We start from the raw sequence: 21,539 nt of genomic DNA on the forward strand, positions 1-21,539 counted from the left end.
AGTGTTTGTGGGGATGTCAGAGAAGCTATTGGCAAATGTGTAGGCTTCACCAGTTTTCACCATCAGAGTTCCTCCTGCTCTGGCTTCATTGGGAGAATTGGCAGCTACTGTCAAATTCTGGCATCTTCAGGTGTATCAAGCAGCAAAAAGGGGCCATCACCTGGGGAGAAAATCTGACCCATGTGCCTTATTTATTGAAGAAGAGGAGTCATTGCTTACATTTCCTGAGTACAAACTCATGTAACTGAAGAATACTTTATTATAAGTTACACACGCACTATTCTGTATTTTTAGAAATACAGGAGTATGTTAATACAAAGTTTTTTTGGGCAGTGGAAAATGAAAAGGAAAATAACATGTGGAGGCAAGCCATCAATGTAATGTGCCAAACATCTGAAAGGATGTCACAATTCATATTATCATTCTTGACACACAGAATAATAAAAAAAAGACAGCCCCTTGTGCACCACAAGAGTACTTTCTCAATCCTGAACACTGATTTTCAAGTTTCTGCACTCACAGTGCATTGACAATACTAGAATCATAGAAAAGTGTTTCAAAATCCCTTCTGTGCTGTAGGCAGCATTCTGCCTTGCAGGGTGGATTCCACATTGGTTCAGGGGGAGAAAGAAGGAATTTGAAAGCAGCAGTGTATGTGTAGCAAGTAAGCTGTAAATCTGAATAAAAATTCTGTGTATTTTTACATTTTTACAAGCATTTCATAATTTCACTACATTTATTGTCTAAATCTATGGGGACAAATCTTTGGCTGTGGCTTGCACCATGTTTGCTCTGATGCACTTTCATTTCAGATCACAGTATACTAGCATACAGTTAAGAAAAAAACCAGATCAGTCACATACATATTAGACTGAAAGTTCCTCACAGTCAGGGAATTATATTTTATATATGATCATTGCATTGACTTCTGATCCTGTACATACAAGCGAATAATACATTTATAAAATGACCTTACTGAGTCATGCAGGAAAAGTCTGGTTTGCAGAATTTTATACGATCTAAGGCTCATAATAACCTCCAAAGTATCCTCCCTCACAATTGATTTGAAGAAGGAGGTTTAAGTAGGATTTTACTGATCCAGGGCAAAGAATGCAGTATGAAATTCCATATGTATCATAACATTGATTCTCAGGTCAAGCTGTTTGCTCTTGAGGCAATCTATTAAACACTGAAATTCCAAGTTAAGAAAGCAATTGTTTTACTAAAATGTGCACAAAATTTCTGCACCTTATCATCAAGAGTACCTGAAGTTTCACAGATAATCCATAGGGGCTTAGAAAAGAAATTAAAGATGAAGATTTATTGTTCTAGGAGTAAAGAAAAATAAGACAAATACATATGATATTGCAGCAGCATCTAAATGTTGACTAACTTAGTTGAATCTTATGTGAACACGTTTCACACTGAAACTCTCTCAGCCTGATATCCATATCCAGCTTTAAGTTAAAAAACAGTTCACATGAAAAAATTTTGAAACAATTTGTGCAGGAGTATTATTAGCTTTTTTCAGTATAATTGTTTTTGGCTTGCATGGAGGAAAACACTAAATTGCTGTTAGTTGTGGTATCAAATGTCTATGTTAAGCAAACTGTTTTTCCAGACAAAGATATTAAAAGTCCTTTAGACTGCAGTTAACATTATGCAATCATTACTGAATTCCAGAAACAGATATGCTACTTCTGTCCCCCAACACTGTTGAGTTTGATCGTATGACCTGCTACCTACTATCTACCCTTTTGAGAATGGGATTTTAAATTAATTTTAGGCATCTAACCTAAGGTAGCACCTAGAAAATTACCTTAATTTATCTGTATACCAGTTAGAGAGGGAGAGAGGTCTCTAGAGGTGATTCAGACTTTTTCAGGTCTGACATGTCTTGGGATCATTCTTGCTCTTTGTTTGCTATATGGAGATGCCAGTTTTCATAATTGTCTAACATAGACACCTCAGTTATATTCCTAATTTCAGTGGAGTAAACAAAGGCTTTAGTATTTGCAGTCTATTTTGTTAAATCATCGTCATCAATATTATTGGCACTTTCTTGACTTAGCATTTTTCCTACCTGTTTCCCTGATTTTAAAGTTCTCTTAACTGTGATTCCTCTTCTACAATTATCAGAACAACCTGTAATTCTCACAAGTATTTATCTTACTGCTCAGTTAAATGGCTAACATTTGCAAAGTCGGGAGCTTAAAACTAGGCTCCTGAGTCTGCATTTAGTTTTTTCAGTGATATTTTTTAAATCTTGGCCAAAGCAACAAGTAATATAACTAAGATCCATCATTTAATTGTATTTGCATCTGAATTTTAGGTACCTAGACATGAGGTATATTCCTACTCTCTGTATCTAACTGTGATCACCAGTCTAGGTTGGTACTCTTAACAGTTAGCAATGTGTTCATGATAAAAAAAAAGTACCAAGAATAATTGGCAGCAGGCCCCATGAAGCCCCATACTTTTCATTGATTAGCAGTCACAGGAGTGAGTTGGAGTTGGTTACGACTGATGCCTGCATTTGAACTGAGTCTTACAGCATAGACTCACAGAATCACAGAATGGTAGAGGCTGGAAGGGACCTCTGGAGATCATCTGGTCCACCCCGCCACTTGAGCAGGCACACCCAGAGCAGGGGGCACAGGAATGCATTGAGGCAGGTTTTAAATGTCTCCAGGGAAGGAGACTCCACAACTCCTCTGGGCAGCCTGTGCCATTGCTCTGCCACCTTCAGAGTAAGAAATTTTTTCCCATGTTTAGCTGGAACTTCCTGTGTTCCAACCTGTGCCCATTGCCCCTTGTCCTGTCATTGGGCACCACTGAAAAGAGTCCAGTCCCATTGTCCTGACACCCACCCTTCAGATATTTATAAGTACTGATGACATCCTGCCTCAGTCTTCTCTTCTCCAGGCTGAACAAACCCAGGTCTCTCAGCCTTTCCTCATAAGGGAGATGCTCCAGCCCCCTGATCATCTTGGTAGCTCTCCGCTGGACTTGCTCAAGGAGTTCCACATCCTTCTTAATCTGGGGGACCCAAAACTGGACACAGTACTCCAGATATGGTCTCACTAGGGCAGAGTAGAGGGGGAGGATAACCTCCCTTGATCTGCTGGCCACACTCCTTTTAATGCATCCCAGGATATTGTTGTCCTTCCTGGCCACAAGGGCACATTGCTGGCCCATGGTTGGCTTGCTGCCCACCAGCACTCCCAGGTCCTTCTCAACAGAGCCACTTTCCAGTAGTTCAGCCCCCAGCCTGTACTGGTGCATCGGGTTGTTCCTCCTCCGGTGCAGGGCCTTGCACTTGCTCTTGTTGAATTTCATGAGGGTCCCCTCGGCCCAGCTCTCCAGCCTGTCCACATTTGAACAATAAGCATAGCTGAATACAGCATGTTCTGCATGACCTCAGCCTTTGAGTGACTGTTCCCTGGGAGCAGAGTTATTCCTTCTCATTACAGCAGATCTGCTCAGCAGTTACAAGGGGAATTCCTACTGTCATAACAGCTAAAGCATACTCAAACTGCTTAACAAACTGGTTGATTTTTTAGCGGAGTGGAAACCTCAGCCTTCTTTTGAAAAGGCATCATGTTCAGATTATAATGGACAGTGTTACTAGCATGTATTACAACAAACTGTATGATGTAACATACCCTCCCTTTCTTGGGAATGGTTTGCTCTTTGTAGTATATGGACCAAGAACAAGATTTAATTACCAGAAATTCACCTCTCAAACTGAAAATTCTAGGGGGTAATTTGTTTCACTTTAACATATTAAACTACTTGGTGTGTGTTGTAGAAATGTGCTGTCTTCTATTGTTGTGCTGCTTCAGAGCCAACAATGAGGAGCCCTGGTGCAGGGTTAGGTAAACTCTTACTTGAATGAATTGGTCATGCCATGTTAAAGCAATTAGTGCTTCCTGACTGCCAGAGAATGGAGATTTGCCAATACCTCCCTCAGGCGGCTCCTTGCGTGATGTTCACAATTTAAACTAATCCCTTTCATACAGACTGAAGGTTTTGAGCTGAGGAAACTGGAGATGGGATTACATTGTCCTACATTACACATACCAATAGTGAGTACAAAACTGTAGAATTTGGACAATTGGATTTCATATTCTGTCCTGAGAACTAGCACCCATCTTTCCATGCCGACATTTTACCTTCTGGTGATCGCTACCAGTTGAAAAGAGGATTGCCTTTGCCATAGTAGCCCTACAGTAGTACTTACAGTAGTACTGGTTGTTTTGCAGTCTTTTGGAGTGGGCAAATTCAACCTCTCCATGATGACAGGTGAGATCTGCAGTACTATCTTCAGATCCTCACTGATGTGTTTCTCACATCACTGACGTTCCCAAAGTCATGGTGTCCTTTTGTCCAGCAGATGTGTCTCAGCTGGAGGGTGTGTGAGAGCCTGGAGTGCACCAAAAGGCTCTACATGCTCTGACTAGCTCATGCTTACAAGATAGTTATCTTTCTGTATAATCCTTTTCTGCATCCTTCCCTCCTGCCTCCCAAGGTTTTGCTCTTTTCCTTCTTCAGCTTTTTCTTACAGTATAACTGTTTTCAGAGAAGCCTGATCCAGGGTTACACAGCTTCACCATATCAGACCTGACCTTGAACACAGGCAGCTGACAGAGGGTAGCTGATGGGATTTATATTGCCGTGCATTACCTGTAAAATGCTTCCTATAGTTGTTTTGATGGTAAGGTTTTCACTCTGTCATTTTGCAGGCTTTTACAGACCTACTTTAGGAAAAACATTCATGCTGCACTTGTCCTGAGCTTGCAACACATTGGACTGTTTGCATCCACAGTGCTAACAGTGCCAGTGAGTGTCATGAACCACACCAGTTTCTGTCTGTGCGGACATGAGACCTGCACAAACACTTTAAGCCTAAGAACACATGTGACAGACACGTAGCCAGTTCCCCTCTCACCCCCCTGCACAAGGGAAAAAGTGCAATGAGTGCCACAGTCCCTTATGAAGGAGAGACAAGACATTTAACATCAAAATATTTAGAACAATTTATAAAGAATTTGTTTAAAAGGTCACTCCAGCCTGAAAATAGAGTGCCATAAGATAAAAGGTTGGGCATTATGCCAGAAAAGAAAAGACAGTCTGCCTCGGTTACAACTGAAAGTCAGATACTCCATACCTGAAACAAAATCGCACATGCAAAAAAACCCCAAAGGTTAAGTTTGTAAAAAGAAGAGGCTGAAACCCAATGTGTTAACCCCCTCACTCAATGCTGGAGTGGAAGGAAATCAGACTCGAGCCGTGTTTCCACTGATAAGTAGTTGTGGTGAGCAGTCAGGGGTGCTACAAAGGCTGGAGGCTGCAAGTGCATCTTCTGCTACCATACTGATGGGCGATTAGCTGCTTTTTAGTTTCTGGCTTGCTTTTCTTTGAGTATCTCCTGTCTGCTAACAGTGTCCCCTGTAAGACAACATATATACCCTAAGCAAAGCCTGTGTTTTACACTGCTGCTCCCCTTGAGCAAGGTAATTAAGCAAATCAGGCTTCTGCAACAGCTGGAGAGGTGGGGCACAGCAAGGTTCCCTCCCTGTATTCTTTGTCTTCCAAGTTTTCCCCTGTGGATTCCTGTCTCTACAGGCCTTATTTGGTACCCAAGAGGACATGCCAGACTGATTTTTTTTTCTAGGATGTTTTGCAAACGAATTTCTATGCAGAGCGTGCCTGTAGTCTGAGCTGCCCAAGATTATTATATTATACAACTTCAAAAACCTGGGAAATAGTGAGATCTCTACATGCAAATATCAGGGGGAACTATTTCATGGGGAGGAATGGTTCACATCCATGTTGTCTGTAGAACATGGAGCTAAAAGAAAACTGTCCTTTACTTTACACAGGATTTATATGTCGAAGGAACTACTTTGTATGTCCAAGAGAAAACTGACATCTACTGAATTTGGGCAGTTGAAGAACTGACTCCCTGGAGTGAAAAAGGGAATAAACTGAATTGACAGATCCATCTGTCCATTCATAATTTCACTGAATATTGCTCTGTTAGAGTACGCAGAGTAGGTGATGCGGGCCTACATGAAGGATTCTGTAAATGAGCTCTATGTTATCATGATTGTACAGGGTCTTTCTTTGTATCCTGCCTGAATGCAACACATTTAACTATGGATCTGGAAAAAACAATGAAGATATTTTACTACATTCAAACCTTGCGTCAAGCTTGATGTGAGCATGTGCTGTCTGTGAATACCTCATAAGGTTGGGAAAACAACAGTAGAAGGATGTGACAATGACACTCGGCTACTCCCATAAGTGGTGTTGACTGTAGAAATTGTCGTGCCTTATGCTTGCTTGCTTAGTAGACACATTTTTGGAACAGATCCTGGATTTGGATTGTGTTGTTAAAATTTCAGAATAATATGTATACCTCATGGGTCTGTTTTTCTTTTAATGGGATTAATGCATTTCTTGTTATAGTGATCATCTAGGTACATATGATTTTAAAGTATTGAAAAGATCTCAAGCCTTTCCTGTAATGTTTTTGTTAGGCTTGCTAAGACATAAATATTTTATTTCTTACTTAGATTTCAGTTGATGGCTTCAGAAATATTGCCAATGGCTGCAGTGGGATTCAAGATTTGCTAATCAACAAAATGCCAACTCTTACAGACAGATGTATTCAAGTAAGAAATTGAAATCTGTACTTTGAGAAACTTTCTGATGTTGGAACCGGGTTATCCTCTCAACTGACTTTGAATAAAGTTATACAGATACCGTTTAAGAGGGAAATTTCTCCCCAAAATTTTTTTAAAAAACTATTATCTTATTATGTTTATAAATCTTGCTCACTTGCAGTCACTTTCAGAAACTTCCAATTGTCTTCTTTTGCTGCATGGGTATGGCGGAATTATGGTCTTCCAGTTTATAAATGAGAGTTATTCAGTTTTTTCACAGTTAAAGCAAATATGGGAACAGCATTCTCCTACTGATTTTGCCCATCAAAAAAAAATAATTTTCAGGCCTCTGCAAAAGTGATTGTTAATTAGATCACTGTCTGGGGTGTCTGCCATGCTTCATGTCTCCGGTCGCTTCTTTCTGAATTTGAATTGGAGCGGTTATGTACTACTCACTTTCTAGAAGTTGCTGTTAAAACAGATTATAACTATTTGTTTGAAATTGTACCATTTGGTATTATACGCAGAATATTTACGGATCTTATGTTACGTGACAGCATAGGTATATGAATATTTTAATTCACCTTTTTCTCTTTGAAGGCTCTGGTTGAAAAATGCCAACAGATAATGTCTGTTGTCTTTCTTGACTCTCCACATCTTTCTGATACAACTTTTAAAGCCCTTGCTGAATGTAAACTTGTCAAGGTCAGCATCGAAGGTTAGTATAATAATTCACAAAATTATTAGGTATATGTATTTTTAAAATTCATCCAGATAATTTGAAATAAATCTTTCAGCTGATTTCAGCCCTTAATGTATGTCAGATGTGTAACCCATATCTTTATATATTTCAACAGGGAATAACCAAATTACTGATTTAAGTTTCAAGTTGATGGGTAAATGCTGCCCATACCTCAGGCACATTCATATGGCTGATTGCCAGAAGATTACAGATGCTGGTCTTAAGATGATTTCACCATTGAAGCATATTCATGTACTGAATGTAGCAGACTGCGTAAGGTACTATGTCACATCCAGATTTCTATAAACCATTGCAAAGGAATTTTAGTAAAGTTAATTATAATAAGTCCTGCTAACACATCTTCAGTTTTAAAAATAAATTTTTAGAACGTTAATACGTCTCTTAATATTTTAGAAAATATTTTATACAAGTAGGTTTTTTTGTTGCTGAATCGTGTTTTCAAAAATCCATTCATTATTACTCAGTTCAAGAAAAGAAATTAATTGTAGATGTAATACTACTTAACAGCCATGGCATATTTTAGTGCTGGAATGTGGCTATGAAGAAGATGAAAATGATAACCAAAGACAATTCCAGTTCCACAAGTCACAACTCTATTAAAATTTTGATATTGATTAATTTTGTGAATATTAAAATAATACTTTATTTTAACTATCTAGTACTAAGTTATAAACAGAACTATCAATTTTTTACAATTACTGAGACAACACTGTAATTTATGTAGTAGAGTAAGGATATATTTTATCCGAAGACTGCTTTCCACTTCAGGTGTGTCACGTATCAATAGGAACAGAGACAAATGAAAGGACTTCCAAAGTTGCACACTTGTTCCCTGTTTTGTGGCATGGTGATGGAGTCAAGGGTGGGAGGGCACAGGGAAGGCAAAACCTCCAAATATTTCAAAATCAACAGACCTATAAAATAATACAAAGAAGCTAGAATTGCTGATTATCTTAAAATTTCTGACACCGTGTGAAGTTTTAGGGATTCTGCTTTAATATAACTGAAGTACTTTTTGTGCCTCTTGATGTTGTATAAAAATCTGATAACATTGCATAGAGATGGACTGAGAATGCTGGAGTAATACCATGTCTTCATGCTGGTAGCTCAGCTGGGCGGATGGGACAGCTGTCTGCATTTTCTGCTTGAACATTTAAAAGGCTGGATTTTCCAGTCTGTTAGCCAAATCTTGGGCTGTGAGTGTGTTTGCACATGTTTCTACTGTCTCTACTGCTGAAGAATTGCTGAATTACCTTAACAAAACTTTTTAATCAGTTGTAAAGCTATTGTGAAATGCTGTACTTATTTTATTGCTTTTGCAGACACTTGTAAAATTTTCAGCATTAACAAAGCTATAGACTGTAACACATCTAAGCTTGTGTGGTGGGTTGGCCCTGGCTGGATGCCAGGTGCCCACCAAAGCTGCTCTATCGCTCCCCTCCTCAGCTGGACAGGGGGAGAAATATAATGAAAGGCTCATGGGTTGAGATGAGGACAGGGAGAGATCACTCAGCAGTTACTGTCGCATGCAAAACAGACTTGACTCAAGGAAATTAATTTTTTACCACTCAAATCAGAGTAGGATAATGAGAAATAAAAACTAAAACTAAAACTAAACCTTCCCCCCACCCTTCCTTTCTTCCCAGGCTCAACTTCACTCCCAATTTCTCTACCTCCTCCCTGCAAGCGGCTCAGGGGGATGGGGAATGGGGGTTGTGGTCAGTTAATCACACCTTTCTGCCGCTCCTTCCTTCTCACGGGGAGGGCTCCTCACACTCTTCCCCAGCTCCAGCGTGGGGTCCCTCCCATGGGAGACAGTCCTCCATGAACTTCTCCAGTGTGGGTCCTTCCCATGGGCTGCAGTTCTTCACAAACTGCTCCAGGGTGGGCCCCTTCCCCTGGGTGCCGTCCTTCAGGAACAGACTGCTCCTGCGTGGGTCCCCCATGGGGCCACAGGTCCTGCCAGAAAACCTGCTCCAGCATGGGCTACACCCTCTCTCTGTAGGTCCACAGGTCCTGCCAGGAGCCTCTTCCAGCATGGGCTTCCCACGGGATCACAGACTCCTTTGGGCATTGACCTGCTCTGGTGTGGGTCCACCAGGGGCTGCAGGTGGTATCTGCTCCACCGTAACCTCCATGGGATGCAGGGGACAGCCTGCCTCACCATGGTCTTCACCAGGGGCTGCAGGGGAATCTCTGCTCCGGTGCCTGGAGCACCTCCTCCTCCTCCTTCTTCACTGACCTTGGTGTCTGCAGTGTTGTTCCTCTCACATATTCTCGCTCCTGTCTGGCTGCTGTTGCTCTTGCACAGGAACTTTTTCCCCTTCTTAAATATGTTATCCCAGAGGCCCTACCATCGTTGCTGAGGGGCTCAGCCTTGGCCAGCAGCAGGTCCATCGTGGAACTCTATGGGACACAGGGGAAGTTTCTAGCAGCTTCTCACAGAAGGCACCCTATAGCCCCCCACTACAAAAACCTTGCCATGCAAATCCAACGTAACTTGGTAAAGAGTTTCTGTCAAGAGATATGAAACAACAAATGGGGAATTGTTAGAATTTAGGTTTCTCTTATATGAACAGTGTATTGCTATAAAAGTCCATGTTATAAGTTCAAAATATTTTGGGATTTCTCATAGATTCAAGGGGAGTGCCATGCTTGTGGTAGAATCTTAACAGGTTTTGAAATGCTTAGCCATCTCAGTGCTATTAATCAGTTTCCTTTTTTCATTGACCTTTTTGCTTAGTCTAAGAGTCCGAGTTTTTATAACTTAATTATATGGACAATTTTTAGAGAAATGAAAAGGGCAGAAAGGCAAATCTAACAATTCAGAATTCTTAAATTACAGGAAGTATTTGACTACATGTGCAAAATGAGGAAAGAAAATTAACTGATCATGATTTTTAGAATTAGAAATAATAGAGACGTGAGTAAAAAAGTGGCTAAAAACGTACACAGGCAATGTGGTCGCTCATACCCTTGGCATATTTTTCCAGTTTACTGTTTTCATGCATGATAAAGCAGTGTGTGGCCTGTGTTCCTATACACTTAATCAGCTGACTAGAGAAACTTAGCATGTGTATTCACAGCACAATTATTTAAAAAGTTATAAGGTGGCTATTTCAGCCTCAGCCTCCCTGCTGAGGGAGCTGGCGGATGTTCTTGCCAAACCACTCTCCATCAACTTTGAAAGGTCATGGAGGGCCCCAGAGGTGCCCAAGGACTGGAGGGTAGCCAGTGTCACTCCAATCTTCAAAAAGGGCAAGAAGGAGAACCTGGGGAACTATAGGCCAGTCAGCCTCACCTCCATCCCCGGAAAGGTGATGGAGCAGTTCATCCTGGAGGTCATCTCCAGGCATGTAGAGGAAAAGAAGGTTATCAGAAACAGTCAACATAGATTCACCAAGGGAAGATCGTGCCTGACCAACCTGATAGCCTTCTACGATGCATTAAAAGGAGTGTGGCCAGCCAGTCAAGGCAGGTTATCCTCCCCCTCTACTCTGCCCTAGTGAGACCATATCTGGAGTGCTGTGTTCAGTTTAAGAAGGACAGGGAACTGCTTAAGCAAGTCCAGCAGAGAGGTACCAAGATGATCAGGGGACTGGAGCATCTCCCTTATGAGGAAAGGCTGAGACACCTGGGTTTGCTCAGCCTGGAGAAGAGAAGACTGAAGCAGGATGTCATCAATACTTATAAATATCTGAAGGGTGGGTGTCAGGATGATGGGACTGGACTCTTTTCAGTGGTGCCCAATGACAGGACAAGGGGCAATGGGCACAAGTTTCCTGTGAGGGTGCCAGAGCAGTGGCACAGGCTGCCCAGGGGGGATGTGGAGTCTCCTTCCCTGGAGACATTCAAAAGCCACCTGGACACGTTCCTGTGCCCCCTCTCTGGGTGTGCCTGCTCAAGCAGGGGGTTGGGCAAGATGATCTCCAGAGGTCCCTTCCAACCCCTGCCATTCTGTGATTCTGTGATTCTGTAAAGCCCAGTGTGGTTACAGAATATCGTTTTTTTTTTTCCTTTTTTTTTTAAATTCAGTTGCCTATATTGCCAGGCTCTGTATTCCTTACAGACTGTGTAAGTTAATTATTCTGAAGATCTATTTCTTAGATTTATCTATCTTGAATGAAAAACAACTGAACTGTGAAATAACACCAAAACTACCACAGTGTTTGAATTATTGCAGAATGATTGCTTTAACACTTTATGATTTATAGCTTTATGTGTAATTTGTGGTCACACAATGAGGCTCTGTTCAGGTTATCGTTTTATTTGTAGTACTATCCTTACCCATATGTTTCTGGGACTTTGGAGTTTGCAGTGATTCTTTGTGCTGCAACAAACTGTACAAGGCAAAATAGGATTCTGTTCTACAGAATTCTGGGAATAATTTTTCATTCATCAGGGAACACAAAAGAAATACTGGGAATGCACTGGAAAGCTAAGTGTACAGTAATGTTAAACATACCAGAGATTTGAATTGTACCGAACACCCGAGTTGTAGTCAGCTCTCCAACTCTTCTCAACTTGGCTGAAAGATTTTCTACTTACTTAATTTTTATAACCTTTGTGTATATTATAAGTTCACGATTAATGTGTGAGATATTAAATTCATTAAGTGAAATGCTCTAAGGAAGAACTCAGGTTAACTCTTCATGCAGGTGTACAGAACAGCTACTGCATACATATACCACCTATGACTTTTGCTTTGTGCTAGAAGATAATTTTTCCTTTAAATTATTTCAGTTCCTTAAATTAACAAAGATAGTAATACAAATGTTTAAATTATTTATACAAATGTTTAAACAGGTTTGGATACTTTCTAATGTGCTTTCCAAGCTGTGTCTTTTGGCATGCTATCATACCTGAGTGTTGGAACTAATGGAAGTTCTTATAACCACCGACAGATTTTTTTTTTTCCAGAAAGTTCTGGGTTTCAACATTTCCAAAAAGGAGCATCTTTCTGATTGAGGCATTAATTATTCTGCCACCTTCTGGGGTTTAAAATGCTATTTAAAAAATACCATTATTAATTTCTGCTTATCTGCAATGTAGGCTGCTGAATGCAAACTGTATAGTGACTTGTATGGAGTAGGAAAGATATGTATTAAAAGTATCACCTACGTTTCTCTTTTAGAATCAGTGATGGAGGTATAAGGCCATTTGTACAAGGTTCTTCAGGAGCTAAGCTAAGAGAGCTGAATCTGACTAATTGTGTTCATGTCACTGATGCTTCTGTCACAGAAATAGCACAAAGGTACCGCTGTCCAGTACAACATTTTTCTAGTGTGGTTAGACTTGCCGTAAGTTTCTAATGTTAAAGTTCTTAATGTGTTAATAAATGGGTAAAATTATACAGGCAATTGTATATAGAAAATGATATTAGATAAATGACTAGTCCCTTTTGACACAGTGAATCTCTTAAAAAACCTGAGAAGTCTTAATGTTAGGAGGGAAAAAGTGCTTAAATTATGATTGTCAGTGACAAAACTGCATTAAAAGATTAGTATGTATAAGTCACGCTTTGTAAACTCAGTAAACACCCATGTCTGCATAAACAAAAAGGACTCTATTGCTAAACTACTTCAATTCCAGTTCTTTAGAAGGCGTATTGGTATTGACAATCAAAAGATAATTTTCAAATGTCCAGAGAAGACTGGAGTCAGTCTGTCCACTCCTTACTAGGTCTCTTAGCAGGCTCCTCTTTATGCTTTTGTAAGAGTAGCTGTGAATAATTGTAGCATGCTTGCTGGTAAGCTAGGGAATGCCTTCTGTGTTTTAATGATGGAATGTTACCCACTGAGGCCTGAGCATGGATGTGCTGCTTTAGGAGTCACATTTCTTAGGTCTTCTGGTTTGGTTATGGGAAGATGCGGTTTATGGTGCTTACTTACGCAGTAAAATTCAGTTTTCCATGTACGGTCAGAGTGCTGATTTGCAGAACCTGGCAATGTCTTCACCTGCTGCGTACTGTTATTTGTATAGCTGTAGCTGGCAATAGGTACAGCCATGGGGTCCTGAATTCTGTTGTTCCAGTGAGTTTTGAAGTTCTGGTGTAAGATAGAGGACATTTGGAGATGGGGAAAAGCCAAGGATGAAATTAATTTAAAATTATTTTAATGCAAAACAGCTCCTTGATTTCCATATTTTGATTTCATTTGATTGCCGTTCATGATTTGAAACATTTGTGATGCTTATGCGTTAAGAGTGGAATCCTTGGAAGTGTCTACGTAAGCTAGGTATCAAAAGTCTAGAGTGCGTATTTTCATAGATCCTCTGAAAAAACCTTAGTAATGGTGATTACAAAAATGTACTTGCTATACAACATTTCTGTAACAGAAGTGGGAAACTGACAGTTCTGGTTTTTTATTTAATTTAGATGTCATGAACTGACCTACCTAAATCTGCGTCACTGTGAAAATGTGACTGATGCTGGAATTGAAGCCTTGGGAAATATGTCGTCATTGATATCTGTCGATATCTCTGGAACCAGCGTCTCAGATACGGTATATATATGATTAAAGAATAAAGAATGTGTTTACTATTTATCTGTGCTTTCTGAAAAATGCATTAAAAATCCATTCATTTAAAAACCTGCATGGATATGAAGCAGTGGAATTGCAGAGGTGTTAAAACATATTTTAGAAATGTGTATAGTTCCGTATTAGCCCATGTATAGGCAGTAACAAATAAAAGGTAATTCTTAAGTTGAACAATTCTTACATTTGAAAGAGAGAAACAGGAAGTGTGGCTGCTGTGCAGCTGATCTGAAAAGAATGTTTATTAAGCAGAATTTTTTTTGCTCCAGGATTATTAGGCCTGAGGAAAAGTGAAAAAATAGTGAGCGTAGGAGCCAGGTTAAACACCGCAGCCTCGACATTAGGTGTTCTCAGGAGGTCCTGCCTTGTGTGCAGGGTTCAGAGCTGGTTCTATTTCTTTTACTTTTGGGACAAACTCTTTTCACTGAACACAGAAATCTAGGAGAAACCTCGTCAAGAAAACTTGCCATAGAGACTATTCACCCAGTCACTGTTCAAACAGAATTCTGAACAAGAACTTTATTTGGCTAACACAGAGTTTGTACAAAAGTACTTAAAATGTGAAAAAGTAATTAAATTGCTGGTATCTTTTATGGAGGCCTGAAAATAAAAAGCAAAATTAAGCTAAATAAAAAGGGTTGGGAAATCCAAGAAGAATTCATTTAATGTGATAATTTAAAATATAATAAAATTATATCTGAATGAAATTTATGCTGCCTTGAATTACAGTCCCACAATGTTTCAACATAAATGTTTTCTTTCTCCTTGCCTGCCACAGCTATTCTTTTCAAATGCTGTTTTGCTTCTTACTCTAGTTTTCACTTAGCACAGCCCATGACCTCGGCAATAAGCCAAGCTCCTTTGCTTACACTGCATTTCTAAGGATTTCAGTTTCCTCTCTCCTACAAGACAGATAAATCAACCCAGAAATTGACCATTTATTATTTTTGCAATTTCTGATCTGATTGCTAATACTAGCTACAAAGCTGTTATGGGTTTTGCTCTATTTAAGTATATAACATTCATGCATGTATAATAAATACATTTTTTAGTCTCAAACATTATTTAATAAAGGAAAATCTAGCAGTCTGCTTTGTAACAAGCTACTATTTGTATGCTTTGACTTTATATTATGCATTTTATTGGCATGTAGAGGAAGTTAAGTGTTAAGATCTCTTTCATTTTAGACTTTGTATGTATTGCTTTAAAAATGTAGCAGGGTGCACAATGTTTTATGAGCAGTAATAAACACCATTACACTGTGCTTATAAATAAAAATTTCAAGGCTCATATGCTTTCTGCAGTCCGTGCAGTAGATCTCTGTTGCTTTTGCTGTCTTTCTATTTAGTGGAAAAATGTAGATTGTGCAACATAGATTTGCACTATGCAAGAGAATTTTCCTTTCTGTTTTTTCAAATGACAGCAGACTCGTTCTGCTTATCAAAGCAGAGCAGAATTTACTGCAATAAGGATGACAAATACTTAAGGGAAGGATAGGGGAGAAAAGATACAGTAAGTCAGATTTTCTTACAGATTTGGGTCTCAGCTATGACTGACTTAATCAAAATGGAATTTTTTTCCACTGTTGGTGCCTTCCTCTTCTGTAGTTACTCTGATGCCAAAAGTGAATGTTCCTGTTGTGAGCTGTCTTTCATTCAGGGAAATTGTTGCATTTGGAAGAAATATATTGACTCTTAGAATTGCCCCTGACGAGAGATCTTGTTAATAAAAAAATAAAATTACAGTACCCTGTAGACTCACAGAAATTAAAAAATGTAGTGCTAATAAGGAATACATTAAAAGTCTCTCTCAGGTTTGGAGAGGTTTTCCTGAGTTGATTCCTCAACAGAAAGACTGGAAATTCAATAGAAATAATCATTGCATATATTCAGATTTTGGTAGTGTATAGGAACTTATGCATTTTACATAGAGAGAAGATGCCTAGGCAAACTTCTAAACACAGGCTTGAATAAGGCAAGTAATTCATCGCATGACATATTTAAGTTGAATGTAAGTGTCTTGCTAAGTAAGTCAAAGACCATTGATTAACAAAACTAAATACCATCCAATGAAGAGGATGCCAACTTGATGCATATGAGAAACTCGTGGCATATCAAAGAAGTTACTGTACTTTTCTCATTAGGGCTTTGACTATTGCTCACTCTCATAAAATATATAGCATTAACTAACAGCCCCCCAATTACATTTTAAATATTATTTTATTCACTCGTCATTTTAGCATTCATCCTTTCACATTTCAGAAAAAAATTTCCTTCTTCATTCAAAATTTATTTTTTTAAAACAATGCACATATTTAAGCCTCAATAATATTTTTTAATACTGGGAAGGACATTTGTTCTGTTCTTGTCATTCTTGAAGTACTAGAAATTGGTTTCTTGGAGTTATAAACTTAAAAGAGACCTAGAAATGAGAACATTTGCAACTTAGTGACAGCATTTTTTTTTTTAATCCCACAATGGCAGAGCGAAGATGTTGAGTTCTTGGAAAAAACTCCCTTTACTTTCTTGCTAGCCTCCCATCCCTCATTGTTTCCCCTCATGTTTTGCTCTTCTAAACTCCCTGGAATAGAGACTGTAGTGTTTTAAATTGTGAGTATGGAGAACATGTTCATAAATGCACAGATAATATCACAAGTCGTTTTTGATATCATTGTAAAGGTATTTACAATATATGTAAGGTTTTTAAGCTTCTATTATGGAGCTGGAAACATTAGCATTTAGGACTAAAACCTATTTGTCTTCCTTATAAAAGCAGACTCAGTGGAAATGCTTCCAGAAGTTAGAGAAGCAGTTTTTAGCTCTAAGCTTTAGTCTCATACTCTCCATATTTTTGCCTTGAACTTTTCCTGGTGTCTATACCACACAGCTTTGGCAGCTTTGCTCCAAGTGTGAGAGTCTGAAAGCATGCAGCTGCCTAGCTTTTCTTATTCTGACACAAGCTGCTGATGCATATGGCCTGGACCACCCATCTTCTTGGACATAAAACAAAATAAGTATAGAAGTGTCAGGACATTTGAAGAAAGTGTCTTAAGTCAAGCAGGATTTAGACAGAAAAAGCATAGCACAGAATAATAAAAGAAATTGTTAAAGAAATGCAGCGTAACAATGAGGGAGAAAAAATAGCCTAAAACAAAAAATATGTAAAATACTTTAAAAATGGGAAGAACCTTGATAGACTCCTGAAATCAAAGACAAAAAGGAAATATAAAGTATACAGAGAAATATTCTCTGCATCTGCACTTTCTTCTGCAATGGCTGTCATGCATGAAATTTTCTTTCATAAGAATCTAAAGCCCCATTCTCTCTTCTGGCTGAAATGCCTCCTCAAGAATTATCTGTGGCATCAAGTCAGCTAATCAGTCACAGATTTTTTGCATGCTATGTGTAGGTAGTCATGAAAGATGAGGATAATTTGTAATCATTGGGAACTCTGGAGCAGTGGTTATATGGATGTATAAACAGTTAGCTCAACTTTCTTTTCTTACGTGTTTGTACTTAGTCATCTTCAGATCCTGGCTGGTCCTGAAGGCCAGGCTGCAATGTAAATATTTACTAATATTTTAATCATAAATTTCTTAATGGGGGAAAAAAAAACCCAAAAGTGGCATTTTGTCTTTCCACAGTGATCTAGAGTAACTTCTTTGCACTATTAGTGGGATTCTGAATCTACGGTGACTTGAATCCATGGCCCAGCTCCACATGTTGTTCTGTTAGAATATTAGGCCAGCAGGACAGAGGAAGAACTTGTAAATGTTAAGAAAAAAATATTATCAGGTCTAGTAGGTATAACCAGCAACGGACTGCAAATAAATTAGTTGCATTTGATTTCCAACAGAAAGGACGTATCAGATCACATGCATTCCCAAGGCAGGGAAAAGGGAATGTTACCATATATTGAAGTGGCTCCAAATTCGACGTTAGCGCTCCAGTTTGCTTGGGAGAAGAGAGAAAGAGAGCACTTGACCTGGAGGCTTAGAAACCTAATTCTGCATAGAAATAGCAAAAACTAACACAGGGAGTCATTATAATTGATGCCAGATGTGCTAGCACCTCGAGTCCCAGTGCAAATCAGTACGAATTAAAGGTATTTAGCAATGTTGAAAATTGGGCTTGATATTTTTACAGGACATTTTGTTACAATGGAGGCCCTGTCGTCTGGATTTAGTGTCAGAAACATTGGCAACTGTATTTCATAAGCTATGATGTGCTCTAAATGCAAATGGTATTAGGTACAGAAATTAAATTTTATGGCTTGCATTATACATGTTCATACAGGGGGACATCCACAGTGCAAGAAAAATGTCACTAACATTCCTGTAAACAGATCTGACCCACCTTTATATTAGCTCAGGTATTGGAAACAGTGTGGCTACGTTGGCTTAAGAACTTCCCAATTTTCCAGAAGTTATTTGCTATCTGAAACTGAACTTTGTTCTGCCACATGTGTATCATTATTAGCAAAATGAGACTGCATGATAGGAGTTAAATTCTCCTCTTCTACTAAGTGTTTTATCCATGAAACTGGTGCCTGACTGGCCAATCTGTGCAGAAATCCGAGCTTTTTAGAGGCTAAACTGAGTCATTTAATATTAAATGACTCAGAAACGGAAGGTGGGAGATACCTCTTAAGAGCTGTCTTCCTTCCAAGATTGGAGTCACTTTGAGGTCAATCTGGTTTGGGGTATGAACAGGAAGTAACATCTGTATATCTCTGGAACATAAAGATACACTACAGATGCTGACCTTTAAGGTTACAAAGAGATAAGTGAACAGAAATCTCCGAAGAAGTTGAAAATAGCGTAGCACATGGTTGTTATTAGAGACGGTACATTCATTGCAGCCTGCAGTTGAAAGGCAGAGACTTGCAGCTTGTGAATATAAATAATAAAAGAGTTGTCTTTGGTATGCCATAGCCTCGGATGACTTTTGTCTCTAGCAAGAGAATACCATCACCAGCTGGTACAGTCAATACTTATTGTCTCATCTACAAAAGCCTTGGTGAAATAATAATAAATGATGTTCTGCAACTGTGTGTAGGCCTCACATAATGAAGTAAATGAAACAGAGCAAAAATGTAAAAATTGCTTGAAAAGAACAGCTGTTGGAGAAAAATAGCAAGTTTCTTTTAAAGTTGATTTCTAAATGGAAATGGTAATATACAGGCTATACAAGAGATGCAGGACAAAGTCTTCCCTTTTTCCATGGCAACAGAAGGTTGTTCCAAGATACATGGGGTGATTTCTTTATGTTAAAGGATAAATATGTTTTTGGAAACATGTAGAGTGGGTGAGCCTAGCCTGTATGCTGCACAGTATCTGTTTTGCTAGCATCTATTTCCAGGAGTTCCAATATCTTTCAAAAATGTCTGGAGGCTTAGTATAGAACATAAAAGTCTCTAGAAATAGGTTAGTATCCTGTATGGGGATCTCTGATGTTATTTATCAGGGAATACTAGTGAATAAAACAAAGTCTTATAAAACTAGTGATAACTCGCTCATTTGTATATATGTTAGATACAAAAATAAGTTAAAAATTTCATATAGATTAGACTTCCTGTGTAGAGCTTGTTTGAAGCGGTTTAGTTTTGGAAACATACAGGTTTTGTAGTTTTCCTATGTAATAGATATTTCCTAATGACATTCCTTGTCTTCCATGTCTTCACTCTTTCCCTTCTCAAATCTGGAATTATTAATGAAACACCTCAAAGCTGACCTTGACTTTCACTGAAAAAAAAAAATTGTTCTGTGATTCAATGTCACTCTAGTCATATAAAATGATTACAAATATTCTTTGAAGTCATAGCATCATTAGTTGTCATGTAGCAGAAAAATATCTGTAATATTCTTTAGTATTTCATTAACAAGTACCTTAAAGTGGTGCCACTTTTAAATAAAGGAAAATGCAAGAAGAATTATGTCCATAAGGTCACACCTATGGCTGTCAGTCTCTGGTGTAAGGAATTCCAGATCTGACATGAACCTGGTTTTGGTTTAAGTACATAATTGGTTTTTGTCTTGAATAGGAGTGCTCTGGTCAACAAAAATTCGAAATCTGTAAATTTTCATGAAGCTGTTGAAAGTAATGGTCACCCCATAACTGCGTCTGCTGAGAAAAATGCAAATTTCTTTATTTTCCTAAGTAGCCAGGATTGGAAATCTCTTTCATTGTTCCATTTTTTGTTTCTATTCAGCCTGTGAGATTTCAGGAATTTGCAAAATTTGCACTCCAGCCGCACTCTTCCAGCATTATCATGACAGCGTCCACATCTGGATTCCAGACACTATTTGCATGTGCTTGTTTTTTCAAGATGATATTTCCTCTATGTGCAGTGCTGTTTGCTGCCTAATTGTAGATAATATATTAACCATATGGAACAAAGAGATAACTTTGTTTTTCAGTAAAGTTTACTTTATTGATATGAAGCACAGAGATATTCTGTTGTGACTATCAAAATACATTTTACAAAACCAGCATTTAAGTTTCCTTCAGATTAGAGAGTTTAGGATGAGAACATGGTCCTGTTCCCTGGTGTACAAGCAGTAAAAATCACAAAGCATCTTTGGATCCTTTTGCACTCCTAAAATAGGAATTTACCAAAGTTTTCACCTCCCTGTTGTCTTGAATATGTCAAGAATATGTCTTGAATATGAGTATGCACCTTTGAGTGTGACTGCACCATTTCAAATGTTGTGTTGTACCATAGCTGTAGCCATAAAACCCTTTCTGGTAAGCAAATCATAAAGGCAGCAATTTTAACATATTATTTGGTTGTAGGAAACAGTGTTTTGTTCTTCCAACAAAAAAAATTGTAAAAAGTTCTTTCAAAACCAAATTTGGAGGGAGAGCTGTAAATGTCTGTTGCTTTATGAGTCCTGGCCTGTGTCCTGTGTTAGTATTTCACATCACGCTGCTTTTATCTTCAGTTTCTTTCTTTCTGAACAGGTAGGAATATCTAATTTTTTTTGCTCTCTCAATTGAATTATTTCTGCAAAGAATTCTTAACCCTTGTACCTCAAGCAAAAATCAGAGGATAAACTATATGCATTCTGCTGAAGAGAATGTCTTAAAAGGTGCTGTAATTCTTAGACAGAAGCTTTAATATACAGACATTGGATATTAGTGACCACCTTAATGTATTAAATGTAATTACATATAACTGCATGTATTGATTTTTAAGATTAATTTTTCTGGAATTTTATAGGGCTTGAGAGCCCTTGGCCGCCATGGAAGAATAAAGGAACTTTCTATATCAGAATGCAAAACCATCAGTGATACTGGGATTCAGGTAAAACTTCACCTCTTTTCTTGGTGTTTCTTGGAAGCCTCTCTATTTCTTCAAATTAACCATGTCCAAAACTGATCTTATTTTACTCTGGATGTCATCATTCATCCTTCATTACACCATTCTACACTCTCACTCTTATAAATTATTCTCCCCTTTTATTCCTTTCCATTTTTTCTTTTTTTCATTCCTTCCATGAATTTTAATGAGTCTTGAATTCTGCCCTCTGTTTGACTCTGAAATTCACTCCACAAGAGCATTATTTTC

At 38.5% G+C, this 21,539-nt stretch overlaps 1 protein-coding gene across 1 annotated transcript in view; it reads left to right on the top strand.

Moving 5' to 3' along the window:
• Positions 1–21,539, top strand: part of FBXL13 (F-box and leucine rich repeat protein 13) — a 93,204-nt gene that overhangs the window by 55,414 nt on the left and 16,251 nt on the right. The window contains 6 exon segments of the mRNA XM_075092549.1: positions 6,582–6,680; positions 7,272–7,389; positions 7,529–7,691; positions 12,569–12,688; positions 13,811–13,937; positions 21,192–21,275. Coding sequence (XP_074948650.1) covers positions 6,582–6,680; positions 7,272–7,389; positions 7,529–7,691; positions 12,569–12,688; positions 13,811–13,937; positions 21,192–21,275 — 711 coding nt within the window.

The sequence above is a fragment of the Phalacrocorax aristotelis genome, chromosome 1 (assembly GCF_949628215.1).
Source record: "Phalacrocorax aristotelis chromosome 1, bGulAri2.1, whole genome shotgun sequence".
NCBI lineage: Eukaryota > Metazoa > Chordata > Aves > Suliformes > Phalacrocoracidae > Phalacrocorax > Phalacrocorax aristotelis.